We start from the raw sequence: 14,134 nt of genomic DNA, 5'->3' as shown, positions 1-14,134 counted from the left end.
GATCGGGGTAATTAACCTTTATTTGCAAATGGGGACAACTTGGTTCGACATCGAGTTTCAAGTGCATGACATACCGGCCTATATAATCTTCTGTTAGGACGACCATGGATCCATGCCGCTGGGTCCGTGCCTTCCATATTACATCAAGCCGTGAAGTTCGAATGGAATCGTCAGGAGGTGATCATTCATGGAGATGGGAGTAACCCCATTTACACCAGGCAAACCATCCCGGTCATTGGACATACGAGAAGGCTAGGAGGGTAAACCTATCATCACATTGAACGTGCCAATTCCATGGAGAAAGATAAATGGTTGAGCGGTAAAATAGAAAGCATTTTGGCATGGTCTGGGTATGAGCCCAACAAAGGGCTGGGAAAGAATCTCCAGGGTATCACTAAACCAATACGACTGAAGGGTCATGGTACTACCTTTAGGCTTGGATATCAGTACACATGGCAAGAATACAATGATTGGTCGCCTCCATGGTACGGACCGTATTACCCTCTTGAGCAACCAATGCCACGTCTAGATCAAGTTTTTCACCAAGCTGATATAATATGAGGAACTGCAGAAGAGGATGCATTAGTTGGGTTAAAGAATCTGTTCTTGGAGTATGAAGACATGGACTGCAGTGCCATAATTGAGGAGAAAGAGGAAGAAGGCCTCACTATTCAAACTATGAAGAATGGAGTTGTTCTCAGGAACTGGACCGCCACACCTTCCCGGGCCCGCCGAGTCCCTGAGTAGCTTGGCAGATTTTATTTCTATAGCCATTCTAGGCACTTAAGATTTTCAACAATTTTGATTTAAAGGTTTACTTGTATCAAAATAAATGCTCGATTCATCGAGCTGCACTTGTTTGGATGTTGTTTAATTTTAATCAAATGCATTTACTCTTCATTATTCACTACTATTTTCTACACTTTTTCTTTCTACATCATTATTATTACTTTTCCTAATGAACCGGTTATTGTGACATGTAATGAGGCAATTGTAACATGAGAATAGTGATTTAGATTAAGAAGATGAGATACCCGAGGAAGTTGAAATCTTTGAGAATAATCCTAAGTCCAATCTGGACGAAACCGAAGTAGTAAATTTTAGGGACACCGATATCGTCAAGGAGACTCGCATCAGCACTCATTTGTCACCAACAGAGAAGGAAGAGTACATCCGTTTCCTAAAAGATTATGAGGACATTTTCGCATGGTCGTATGATGACATGACCGATTTGAGCACATCCATAGTGGCTCACAAGTTGCCTACTAATCCCATGTATTCGCCAGTGAAGCAGAAACTCAAAAAGTTCAAACCAGATATGAGCCTGAAAATCAAGGAGGAAGTTACCAAGAAGATCAAAGCCAAAGTTCTTAGGGTGGTCGAGTACGCAACCTGGTTAGCTAACATTGTGCCAGTTCCGAAGAAGGATGGGAAAGTCAGGGTATGTGTTGACTATCGAGATTTAAACAGAACAAGTCCCAATGATGACTTTCCACTACCAAACATACACATTTTGATCGACAATTGAACCAAGCATGAACTCCAATCCTTTGTAGATTGCTTCACGGGTTATCACCAGATCTGGATGGATGAAGAAGACACGGAGAAAACAGCTTTTATCACACCTTGGGAGTATACTGCTACAAGATGATGCCATTTGGTCTAAAGAATAATGGGTCTACTTACATGAGAGCCATGACAACCATCTTTCATGATATGATACACAAGGAGATAGAGGTGTATGTAGACGACGTCATTATCAAATTCAAGAGTAGCGGACTTGAGAAAGTTCTTTGACAAGCTAAGGAGGTACAACTTGAAACTGAACCTCGCAAAGTGTGTATTCGAGGTTCCAGTAGGAAAGTTACTGGGATTCATTGTCAGTTATTAACGGATCGAGCTGGATCCATCTATAGTCAAAGCCATTCAGCAGTTACTGCCACATAGGAGCAAAAATGACGTGATGAGCTTCCAAGGACATCTCAATTATATCAGTCGCTTCAAAGCACAGTCCAAAGTCATATGTGAACCCATCTTCAAGATGTTGAGGAAAGATGCCGAGACAAGTTGGACCGAGGATTGTCAGAAAGCTTTTGACAAGATCAAGGAGTACCTGTCCACTCCACAGGTTCTGGTCCCGCCAGAGCCGGGGTAGCCTTTGCTAATCTATCTATCTGTATTAGATGGAGCCTTCGGATGTGTTCTGGGACAACATGATGAGACAGGGAGAAAGGAGCAAGCCATATATTACTTGAGTAAGAAGTTCACACCTTACGAAGCACGGTACTCTCTGCTAGAATGCACTTGTTGTGCTTTGACCTGGACAACTCAAAAATTGAGGCATTACTTCTGTGCCTATACTACATACCTCATATCCAGGATGGAACCTTTGATGTATATATTTCAGAAGCCCATGCCGACTGGAAAGTTGGCCAAATGGCAGATATTGTTAAGTGAATTTGATATCGTCTACGTAACTCAAAAGGCGGTCAAAGGACAAGCGTTGGCAGATCATCTTGCTAAAAATCCGGTGGGAGGAGAATACGAGCCCTTTAAAATGTATTTTCCTAATGAAGAAGTGCCGTTTGTAGTGAAGACATTACCGAAGCATACGACGGTTGGAGGATGTTCTTTGACGGAGTTGCAAATTTCAAAGGAGTGGGCATTGGAGCAGTTTTGGTACCAGAAACAGGTCAACATTATCCGGTATTCGCTAAACTCAGATTTCCCTACACCAACAACATGGCAGAATATGAAGCCTGCATACTAGGACTCAACATGGCAGTTGACATGAACATTCAGAAGCTGCTGGTAATCGGTGATTCAGATTTGCTTATGCACCAGGTACAAGGAGAGTGGGCAACCAAGAATTCCAAGATATTGCCATATCTGCACCATGTGCAGGAATTGAGAAAGAGGTTCACAAAAATAGAATTCCAACATGTGCTCAGAATTCATAATGAGTTTGTCGATGCATTGGTCACCTTGTCATCTATGATACATCATCCGAACAGGAATTTCATTGATCCCATCCTAGTGAAGATTCATAATCAGCTGGCGTATTATGCCCATGTTGAAGAAGAAACAGATGGAAAACCTTGGTTCCATGACATCAAAGAGTATTTGGCAAAAGGAGAATATCTGGAGTATGCAAAACACGCTCAGAAATGCACATTCTGGAGATTGCCCAATCATTTCTTCCACAGCGGAGGAAATCTGTATAGAAGAACTCCCGATTTGGGACTGCTAAGATGTGTCGACGCAAAAGAAGCTTCTAAATTGCTTGAGGATATACATGCTGGGACCTGTGGCCCGCACATGAATAGTTTTGTCTTGACTAAGAAGATACTTAGGGCCAGTTACTTTTGGATGACCATGGAGACAAATTGCATCCAGTATGTCCGCAAGTGCTTCCAATGCCAGATACATGCCGATATGATAAAAGTGCCGCCGAAAGAACTCAATGCAACAAGCTCACTTTGGCCATTCACCGCCTAGGGAATCGATGTCATTGGTCCGATTGAGCCCACTGCTTCAAATGGGCACAGGTTTATTCTAGTGGCCATTGATTATTTCACAAAATGGTAGAGGCCGCATCTAACAAAGCTGTAACCAAGAAAGTCATCACAGACTTTGTCAAAGATCCTATTATTTGCCGATTTGGAGTTCCCGAGTCCATTGTTACTAATAATGCCGCTAATATCAACAGTGATCTGGTGAAAGATATGTGTGAAACTTTCAAAATCAAGCACAAGAATTCCACAGCCTACAGACCTCAGATGAACGGAGCTGTAGAAGCCGCCAAAAAAACATCAAGAAGATACTAAGGAAGATGGTAGAAAACCACAAATAATGGCACCAGAAGCTACCCATCGCTTTGTTAGGATACCACACCACAGTTCGCACATCAACCGGGGAACCTCCCTACATGTTGGTCTACGGTACTGAAGCTGTAATTCCAGCTGGGGTAGAGATTCCTTCTTTAAGAATCATATAGGAAGCTGAACTCAGCGATGCAAAGTGGATAAGGAGCCGCTATGAACAATTGGCCCTTATCAATGGAAAAAGGATGAACGCCATGTTTCATGGCCAACTTTATCAGAACAGAATATCCAGAGCTTTCAACAAAAGGGTCAAACCAAGGCATTTTGCACCAGGGCAGCTGGCGGTGAAGAAGATCTTCCCACATCAAGATAAAGCCAAAGGAAAATTCTCTCCCAACTAGCAAGGTTCGTATATAGTTCACGGGGTACTGACAAGAGGATCACTCATACTTGTAGAGATGGATGGAGAAATCCGGCAAAAACCAATCAATTCAGAAGCAGTCAAGAGATACTATGCTTAGATTATTTACATTTCCTCATCTGATGTAGTTGAACTACGCTTGACCTGATTCCCGTTTAAGAGGGGATACGTAGGCAACCTTATAGGTTCGGTCATATCATAATAAAATTTCCATTTTCCCCCAAGATCAGAAACTGGGGCAGACCCTCAAAATTCCGAAGCAAGTCCAGCCAACGCCAGTATATGTCAGACAGTCAGAAATTGGTTAATAAACCGGGGCAAAATTTTGAGAAGGATTCTCAAAATTCCGAAGAAGGTTCAGCAAGGCCTATTACCCGCAAATCGTCAAATGAACATCTACCAAATTGGGGTAGAATTTTGAAAGGGCAATGTCTTTGAAATGTGTTATAGTCACTAGTTCATCTAAAAAAATCACTTGATACTTCAACATGTTTCTAAAATAACTCTATTTTTGTCAAAAATAACTTTATTTCCATAACAGTCAGGTGTTACCCATGGAAACTCGAAAAGGCCTCCAGAACGGAGCAAAGCAAGGCTAGCGGACAAAAGCACGAACCAACCTCCCCCTCACAAAACTTATAATTTTTCTTTGAACGCAGGCACATTTGACGTAGCGATAACATTCGCAAATATGTATACACAAAGCAAATTCACTATCAATCTGGACATCAGACACCGAACACATCTCCAGCTAAGAAATATATTACTCTCGCTCTTTGCATAGGACTAAGCCTTGTCCCGCATATTTGCATGAGACTAATCCCTTCCTCCATACCTGCATGAGGCTAAACCCTGCCTCCCTATTTGCATGAGGCTAATCTCTACCTCCATACCTGCATGAGGCTAATCCCTGCCTCCATACCTGCATGATGCTAATCCCTGCCTCCATACCTGTGTGAGGCTAATCCCTGCCTCCATACCTACATGAGGCTAATCCCTGCCTCCCTATTTGCATGAGGCTAATCCTTGTCTCCGTACTTGCATGAGGCTAATCCTTGCCTCCATATCTTCATGAGGCTAATCCTTGCCTCCACATCTTCATGAGGCTAATCCTTGCCTCCACATCTGCATGAGGCTAATCCTTGTCTCCATATTTGCATGAGGCTAAACCCTGCCTCCATATTTAAATGAGGCTAATCCTTGCCTCCATATCTACATGAGGCTAATCCCTGCCCCCCCATTTGCATGAGGCTAATCCCTGCCTCCATACTTGCATGAGGCTAATCCCTGCCTCCATACTTGTATGAGGCTAATCCCTGCCTCCCTAATTGCATGAGGCTAATCCCTGCCTCCATACTTGCATTAGGCTAATCCTTGCCTCCAAATCTGCATGAGGCTAATCCTTGCCTCCACATCTGCATGAGGCTAATCCTTGCCTTCACATCTTCATGAGGCTAATCCTTGCCTCCATATCTACATGAGGCTAATCCTTGCCTCCACATCTGCATGAGGCTAATCCTTGTCTCCATATTTGCATGAGGCTAATCCCTGCCTCCATATTTAAATGAGGCTAATCCTTGCCTCCATATCTACATGAGGCTAATCCCTGCCCCCCATTTGCATGAGGCTAATCGTTGCCTCCCTATTTTCATGAGGCTAATCCTTGCCTCCATACTTGCATGAGGCTAATCCCTGCCTCCATACTTGCATGAGGCTAATCCCTGCCTCCCTAATTGCATGAGGCTAATCCCTGCCTCCCTAATTGCATGAGGCTAATCCCTGCCTCCATACTTGCATTAGGCTAATCCTTGCCTCCAAATCTGCATGAGGCTAATCCTTGCCTCCACATCTGCATGAGGCTAATCCTTGCCTCCATATCTTCATGAGGCTAATCCTTGCCTCCACATCTGCATGAGGCTAATCCTTGTCTCCATATTTGCATGAGGCTAAACCCTGCCTCCATATTTAAATGAGGCTAATCCTTGCCTCCATATCTACATGAGGCTAATCCCTGCCCCCCCATTTGCATGAGGCTAATCCTTGCCTCCCTATTTTCATGAGGCTAATCCCTGCCTCCATACTTGCATGAGGCTAATCCCTGCCTCCATACTTGCATGAGGCTAATCCCTGCCTCCCTAATTGCATGAGGCTAATCCCTGCCTCCATACTTGCATTAGGCTAATCCTTGCCTCCAAATCTGCATAAGGCTAATCCTTGCCTCCACATCTGCATGAGGCTAATCCTTGCCTCCACATCTGCATGAGGCTAATTCTTGCCTCCATATCTACATGAGTCTAATCCCTGCTTCCATATTTGCACGAGGCTAATCCCTGCCTCCATACCTGCATGAGGCTAATCCTTGCCTCTATTCTTGTATAAGGCTAATCCTTGCCTCCATAATTGCATGAGTCTAATCCTTGCCTCCATATTTGCATGAGGCTTATCCCTGCCTCCATACCTGCATGAGATTAATCCCTGCCTCCATAATTGCATGAGGCTAATCCTTTCCTCCACACTTACACGAGGCTAATCCTTGCCTCCATACTTGTATGAGGTTAATCCTTGCCTCCATATATGCATAAGGCTAATCCTTGCCTCCATATCTGCATGAGGCTGATCCTTGCCTCCACATCTGAATGAGGCTAATCCCTGCCTCCATATCTGCATGAGGCTAATCCCTGCCTCCATATTTGCACGAGGCTAATCCTTGCCTCCATACCTACATGAGGCTAATCCCTGCCTCCCTATTTGCATGAGGCTAATCCTTGCCTCCATACTTGCATGAGGCTAATCCTTGCCTCCATATCTGCATGAGGCTAATCATTGCCTCCACATCTGCATGAGGCTAATCCCTGCCTTCATATCTGCTTGAGGCTAATCCCTGCCTCCCTATTTGCATGAGGCTAATCCTTGCTTCCATTCTTTCATGAGGCTAATCCCTACCTCCGCATTTGCATGGAACTAAGCATTGTCCCTCTTTGCACAAATATTGCTCTATTTCTAGCACTATCTATTTGCTTTTTAATCGGGCTAAGCTCCGCCCTCCATTTTACAAAGACTAAGCCCTATCTTGTTAACATCATATTATTGCAACTCATGGGATGAAATATCGCCAATCTATCTAAAGGTGTCATAGTCTAAAAGGCATCATCCTCATAGTCGGAAGACACCATGCCATGGCCTGAGGATCCCTCGAATTTGCATATTATTATTCCAAGGTGTCATGGTTCGGAAGCACCATCTGCATGGTCTGAGAACAATATTTCATGGCCTGCGAATCCCTCGCTAAAATATTCATGGCCCAGGACATCATGGTCCAAGGACGCCATCTTTAACCATCGAAAGACAACCTTCATGGTCCAAAGAGAATCTACATCATGTCTAAATTTTTGCGCAAATTCATGTCTGTAGCATCTTTTCATCTGCAGGTGAACAACAAGCAACCGCTATCCTAGCAAAAGCGACCTCGCTCCAGTTCTTTCAAACTATCTCAAACTTAACCTCTTACTATAACCGCTCTTGCATCTCGTGTCCGTTCTAGCGATGACTTCATCGGTATATTCTGCCAATGAATCCAGAACTACACATGGCCTGATTCCTGTAAAACTATGGATATTTTGGCAGCTCAAAGACTAGAGTCCAGCCTCTGTCTTTCAAAACATCCCGTTCGGTCAAAATTAGCCAGCATTTCTTTACCAGAAAACTCTTTCATCCTTCCCGAGTAAAGAGGGGTAGCTGTTGATACACAATTTTTCTTCATATATTTTTAACACATATATATACTTTCAAAATAGCATATATGCAGTTATAAGCATGCATAAGTGATAACTGTGATTTTTACATGTTTTATACCCATTCTTACCTAAGCTTTGTGCATTAACTGCTATAAATTTGTCCCAAAATGCTTACAAGTTGCGCTTGATTGCAGGTTTGAACGACAAGATGACAAATACCAAAGATCGGCTCAAAAAGGAGTGAAATCTGCCAAGTGTCAAAAGACAACTGAAAGGGGGAACAAAATGACTTGTGCGGTCTGCACTGTTTTGTCACGCGGCCGCACAGGAGAGTTCAGAGGCTGGGCATTTTCAAGGTCAACCTGCGCGGTCCGCACTGTTTTTCCATGCGGCCGCGCAGGAAAGTTCAGAGGCCATGCCATTTTTAAGTCAAGATGCGCGGTCCGCGCCCCTTTTTACGCGGTCCGGGCCTAAGAGTGTCAGAGACCCAATCATTCAAGGCAAAAGCCCACGCGGCCGCACACCTAATCAGTGCGGTCCGCGTGGATGAAGTTCACGCGGCCGCGCGTCACATTTGTGCGGTCCACGTCCCCAGTGCCAGAAGCAAGATATGAAGACCCAAAACCCTACGCGGTCGTGCGTCATTTGTGCGCGGTCCGCGCCAGACCCTCAGGGGTATTTTTGTCGTGTTTTTCCTGTGTAGTATAAATAGAACATTTTACTTTTTAGGATCAGTTTTTTTCAGTTTTGGTTTTTTATCAGATAGCAGCTGAACTCGAGACTTCATAGTTTTAGTCCATTTTGGGCAATTTCTTCTAGTATTAACGTGGATTTGAGTAGATTAACATTGTAGTTAATTATTATGTCAATTTCATCTACTATTTCTTCAATTTCTGTTTCTATTATGGCTAGCTAAACCCATTAGCTAGGGTTGTGGCTCAACCCTAGTGTGGGTAATTAATGGGTGTGATTGTTTAGTGCATGAATGATGTTGGGTATTTGTTATTTGGATTAATCTTATGTTTTCATTAAGATTTGGTGGTTGCAAACACTAAGTCTAGCTTAGTGAGTCTTGACTCTTCTTGAGAAAGAGAGTCTATGACCCCAAGATTAATTCCAACAAGGAATTGGGATGGACCCATGAGAATGGTAGTCCCAATTAACGGGTTAAACCTCGAGAGAGTAATTACCCAACTTGAACCATAAGTTGCTTGGGCAAATTGGCCTACCCAATTGGTCTCGAGAGAGTCAATTGGGCAAAATCACTCTCTCTACCGAGAGGTGTGAGAGTGAGTGCAAAAGTGCAACGGTTATAGCATAAGTCCCATATTCATCATTCTTGCATTAGGAATCTCTACCCGTTAGTTGACCACCTAGATGCATGCCACGACCCTAGTGCCTTTCTCTATATTGCATACAACTTAGAATCAATATCTTAGCCTAACTTAGCTTTAAATTTGTAGTTGCTATATTGTAGTTGATAATCAAAAGAATACCAAAAATGTTAGAAGATCAATTAGGAGCTAAAACATAGTCCTAGACCATACAAACACTCAACTCCAAATTGAAGCTCCCTGTGAAAAATTGACCCCGATACCGCTATTGGGTAAAAGTATTAGCACCCACTCTTCCTTAGGTTGAGTCCGCTATGATCAATAAGCATTTTTATAATTTTTCTATAATTTTTAAAAGCTCTAAATCGATTTATTTCTTCACTTTTATTTATAAAATATCCAATAATTATCCTTCAAATTACTTTTGTGAAGATTTGGTAATTTAATTTCATTATTTATGCCATCATAATTGTTTAAATATTTTTCAGGGAATTTTTTATAATTGCATTTACATTTTTAGGCTAAATTGCACATCTTTGCAATAATAGCATTTATTAATGTATAATTACATTATTGATGCATAACAGGATGTTTGATATTTTTAAAATATTAAATAACTATTTTAAATTATTTTAGTACACGAAATTATTTTTTGGAACTTATTTACTATTTTTACAAATTATGTAGCTATTAAAGTGGCTATTTAAAATCTGGCCTATTTTATTTCAATTTTTAGCCCTATCTCGACCCAATAACCAGCCCAATTTTTAATTCAAATTACCTAGCCCAAACCCTACTACCCGATCCGGCCCCAAAACCCCTTCAATCTCAGCCGTTGATCATAGAGATCAACGGCCACAAACACCCTTACCTAAAATAAACCAAACGACCCCCTCCCCCCCCAAAAAACCCTTTCATTCTACACCATTCGCCACCTTGAAACTCCTCTCTTCTCTCGAACATTCTCAAACCTAACCCTAATCGAACCTCACTGTCACTCATCTATGGCTATCTGCGGTGGTTTCCCACCACCCCAGGCCTCTAGTAGCCTCTATCACTTTGGTATTACCATCCCCAGGATCCTCAAGGGACCACTGTCAGTTGGCTTGCATCTATGGTCCCTTTCTCGCTTGTTTCAGGCTGTTCCAGTGTGGTTCCGAGTAAGATCGTCCTATATCGACTATGATCTATGGGATTCTAAGCATGTTTTTTCATCTCTGTATCGTTCTCTTCGAAACCCTAATTTCTTTTTCTGAACCTCTTAGATCTGTATAGATCTGAGATGATTTAGACTTGTTTAATCTGAGTTTTATAATGATCTTATGATTGTTTACAAAAATCATTTGATTTTTGAGCGATTCTTCATCTTTCTCTAAATTAGGGTTTCTGAGATTTCTTTTTCAAAACATTTCTTAATTTTTTGAGTGTTTGATCTTCTGCTTCTTATGTGTTTTGACTGATTCCGTAAGTTCGTGACAACTTTAACTCGTTTATACTAAAAACCCTAATTTTTGACATTCTTTGGTTTATGAGTACTGGTGTACTGATTGCGTTCTTGCCTTGGTTCTTGTGATTTATCGTGGTTTTCTTGTCCTAATATGCCTCTACTGAGATTCTTAATTCAACTTTTCACTGATTCTATATGTTTGTGTTCATCTTGACTATTCATTTCTTACCTTATCTGCTAAATCTGCTGACTCTTTCGTGATTTTCCCTCTTACTGGGCCCTATTAGGGTCCTAACCTAATTTTTCGACTAAGTTCTATGTTTCTGTGAAATTTGCTTAGTTTATTTTTCTATTTATGGGAATTTATATATATTCTTTCTAGAAATCAATTACTTTAAAATTCTGAGTGATTGATTACTCCGTTAAAGATTGGTATACATAGACTTTATTTGTTTCCTTGTTTATAACCTTAATTGGTCGTCTCTGCCTTAATTGATTGCCCGTATAACTTTGGGATTCTTACTGATTCTTTATTTGGTATGGTTTGGTATTTTTTGCCTTAATTAAACCCCTGTTGTTACTGTTTGGCTAATTGCCCCTAATTAAAGGAGTCTATTCTGAACTCATTATACGATTGAATTCTGATTTGCCCTTAATTGCTGATTTCTGATTCTTTTACCTTATTAACTCTACCCTCAAACTGCTATATAAGCTCTCTCCTATTCTCGCTTCAAAAAAACAGAACACTAGTTCACAAAAAGCACACTTACACTCTAAAGTTCTCTTTCTTTTCTGCTACTTGTGCTACTCACTGATCTAGCCGGCTGAAAGCCTAGGCTAGATATTGGAACTTCATCTGTTTTGTATTATGCACCCTTTTCATCAACTGGTATGTCTCTAGTTAAGCTTTGAAATCCAAACCCTATATGTTTCATTCCTGCACTAGTTCATCAGTTATGAATTCGACTTGTATTCCTGCTTACTTCTTTGCTCAGCATGTCTAAACTCTGTCCTGTTCAATGTATGCTTTATATTATGCACTCTTTCATGCTTATTTCTTTGCCTAGCATGTCTAAAACTCTGTCTTATTCAATGTATGCTTTATACTCTGCACTCTTTCCTGCTTACTTCTTTACCTAGCATGTCTAAACTGTATATTTAATCCTGTTCAAGACATGTCAACTATGATCTATGTCTTAACTACTTACTGTCCATGACTTGCCTGCTAAAGTCCCTACGATCCTAAGTGTTTATGCAGTCTGGTTGACTATATGTTTCCTATATACCCTATCCATGTACCCCAATGTGACTCTTATGTTCCCCAATCCCTTTATTACCATGTGATATCTGTTTTCTGAATATGGATGTCCTTTTTATGACCACTTGATTGTCTGCTGTTTTGGTACTCTTCTATAACTATCTTTTACCACCAAACTATTTCATATTTCAGAAAAACCTTTTTTACTTTTAAAGTCATCTCTGTACTATCTTCAAAACCTTTTCAAAACTATATCAAGCGCTCTCACTTCACTCTTAGAATACTAGGTTTTGCCCCTCTGATATGTGTACTGCCTTGAGATCCTTGAGATTTCTTTGAACTCTGGCATGTCAGAGCTGACCTTTCCACACTGCATCTAAATCAGTTATTGTTTGAGAAAAGGTCTAGGTGTGAGCACTGCTCAGGATCCTTGAGGTCCTTAAGGAACTTTGACACACCTAGACATGAAATTGGCTATGGAACTTTGGGCATTTGAGGCTATTGGAGGCTTGGAAGTCATTTGGTCCTACCACAGGCTCCCTATAGATTAACTCCTGGTTATTTATGTATTTTTATTTAATTCATTGGTCTGCAATAATTTTTTTCTAAACAGACATTGGGGTTATTAGTGAAAAAAGGTAGGTTTATATATATATGTTGGGTAAATTTGGTAGATACCATGCCTATAAGGTCGTATTGATTCAAATGTGTTTGTTATGTTTTCTTTACTTCCACGTAATTAGATATCATGTCTATAGGATCTAAATGACTTTAATAATAGATATCATGCCTATAGGTTAAAATAAGCTTTTAATAATTAGATACCATGCATATAGGACCTAAAAATAGCTTTAATAATAGGGATAATGCCTATAGGGTTAAAATCAGCTCATAGATACCATGCCTATAGAGGGTTTCACTTTGGTTAAATAAACGTTGTTCGTTTTTTACCTTGTTTAACTAGAGATCATGTCTATAGGACTTAAAACAGTTCAGTTAAATAAATCAGTTCAAATTCGTGTTTATATATGTTGAATCAACTTAATTAATTAATCTATCTATTTCTTTAATATGTTTTCAAACGCTGCCTCTATTAATATCACTAGAAAGCATGTTTATAGGATCTCAAGTTATCCGTTTAAAAAACTGTTCACTGTTTTACTGCATTCCTAATCAGTATAGATATCATACTCATAGGACATCACTATTACGCCTAGGCAAGCCTGTAGGGTGATTAAAACTCTGTGACTATAAAAATGCGCTTTAAAACTGCTCACATTCATAGGTCTAAAATCAGTAGGTCTTTGACACTTCAATCCTAATTCAATGCTATATACTTTCTGCCCACTTAGATATCATGTTTTAGGGGTTTCTCTTAAATACTTGAAACTATTGTTTGAGACATGCACTTGTTTGTTATGATTGTGGAGGTAAAATGTGAGCCTAGACTTTTATCATGCAGTCCTAATTGTTTTTGATTGACACCTAGACTTTTATCATTTAAAACTTTAGGATGGTCTAGATCTACCAAAAATTAGAGGTCCTAAATACCTGCAGGGCCACGAGGAAGGGACGGGTAGTGCACGCATAGGATATCTTCCAAGGTTGCTAGAACGCTTTAGGCTATGACCAAGGGAGGGAATTGGGTAGTAAGGATATAATGACTACGCGCTAATGTCACGTGTAGCCCCTCATTGAGGAGTGATTATCGGGCATTGTGTGGGGTGATCCTATAGGCTAACCAACCTAGGACCCTTCTTTCCCAATTTCCGATGTTTAAACTTTACTTTTATCTATATATGTGCAATTTGTTCAAGTCTTTTCCTTTTTGTTACTTGAGTCATACAATGCCTTTATTTGCAAGTATGTGTTAAAATTATTATTTGTCAAAAGGACTAATTCATATAAGTATAAGTTCGTCCGGGACCCACCATTGTGGACCGCGAGGGGTGCCTAATACCTTCCTCTCAAGGTTATTTTGAGCCCTTACCCTAAATCTCTGGTAATGCAAACTAGTCTAAGAGTTAATTGCTCTAGGTGCCCTAATGCACCATAATCCGTTAGGTGTCGACTCTTCAAAATACCCAAATCCCAAAAGAAAATGAGTTATTACCCC

At 40.7% G+C, this 14,134-nt stretch overlaps 1 protein-coding gene across 1 annotated transcript; it reads left to right on the top strand.

The window, feature by feature from the left end:
- The first annotated feature begins 1,963 nt into the window (after positions 1-1,963).
- LOC138871097 (uncharacterized) lies at positions 1,964-3,498 on the top strand. Its single transcript, XM_070148952.1, has 2 exons — positions 1,964-2,128; positions 2,905-3,498. Exons 1-2 carry the CDS (start codon positions 1,964-1,966, stop codon positions 3,496-3,498), a joined length of 759 nt encoding a protein of 252 aa, XP_070005053.1.
- Positions 3,499-14,134: the final 10,636 nt, after the last annotated feature.

This window comes from Nicotiana sylvestris, chromosome 6, assembly GCF_000393655.2.
Source record: "Nicotiana sylvestris chromosome 6, ASM39365v2, whole genome shotgun sequence".
NCBI lineage: Eukaryota > Viridiplantae > Streptophyta > Magnoliopsida > Solanales > Solanaceae > Nicotiana > Nicotiana sylvestris.
Note: the sequence above shows the minus strand (reverse complement) of the source record. Positions and strands in the feature narration are given on the sequence as shown.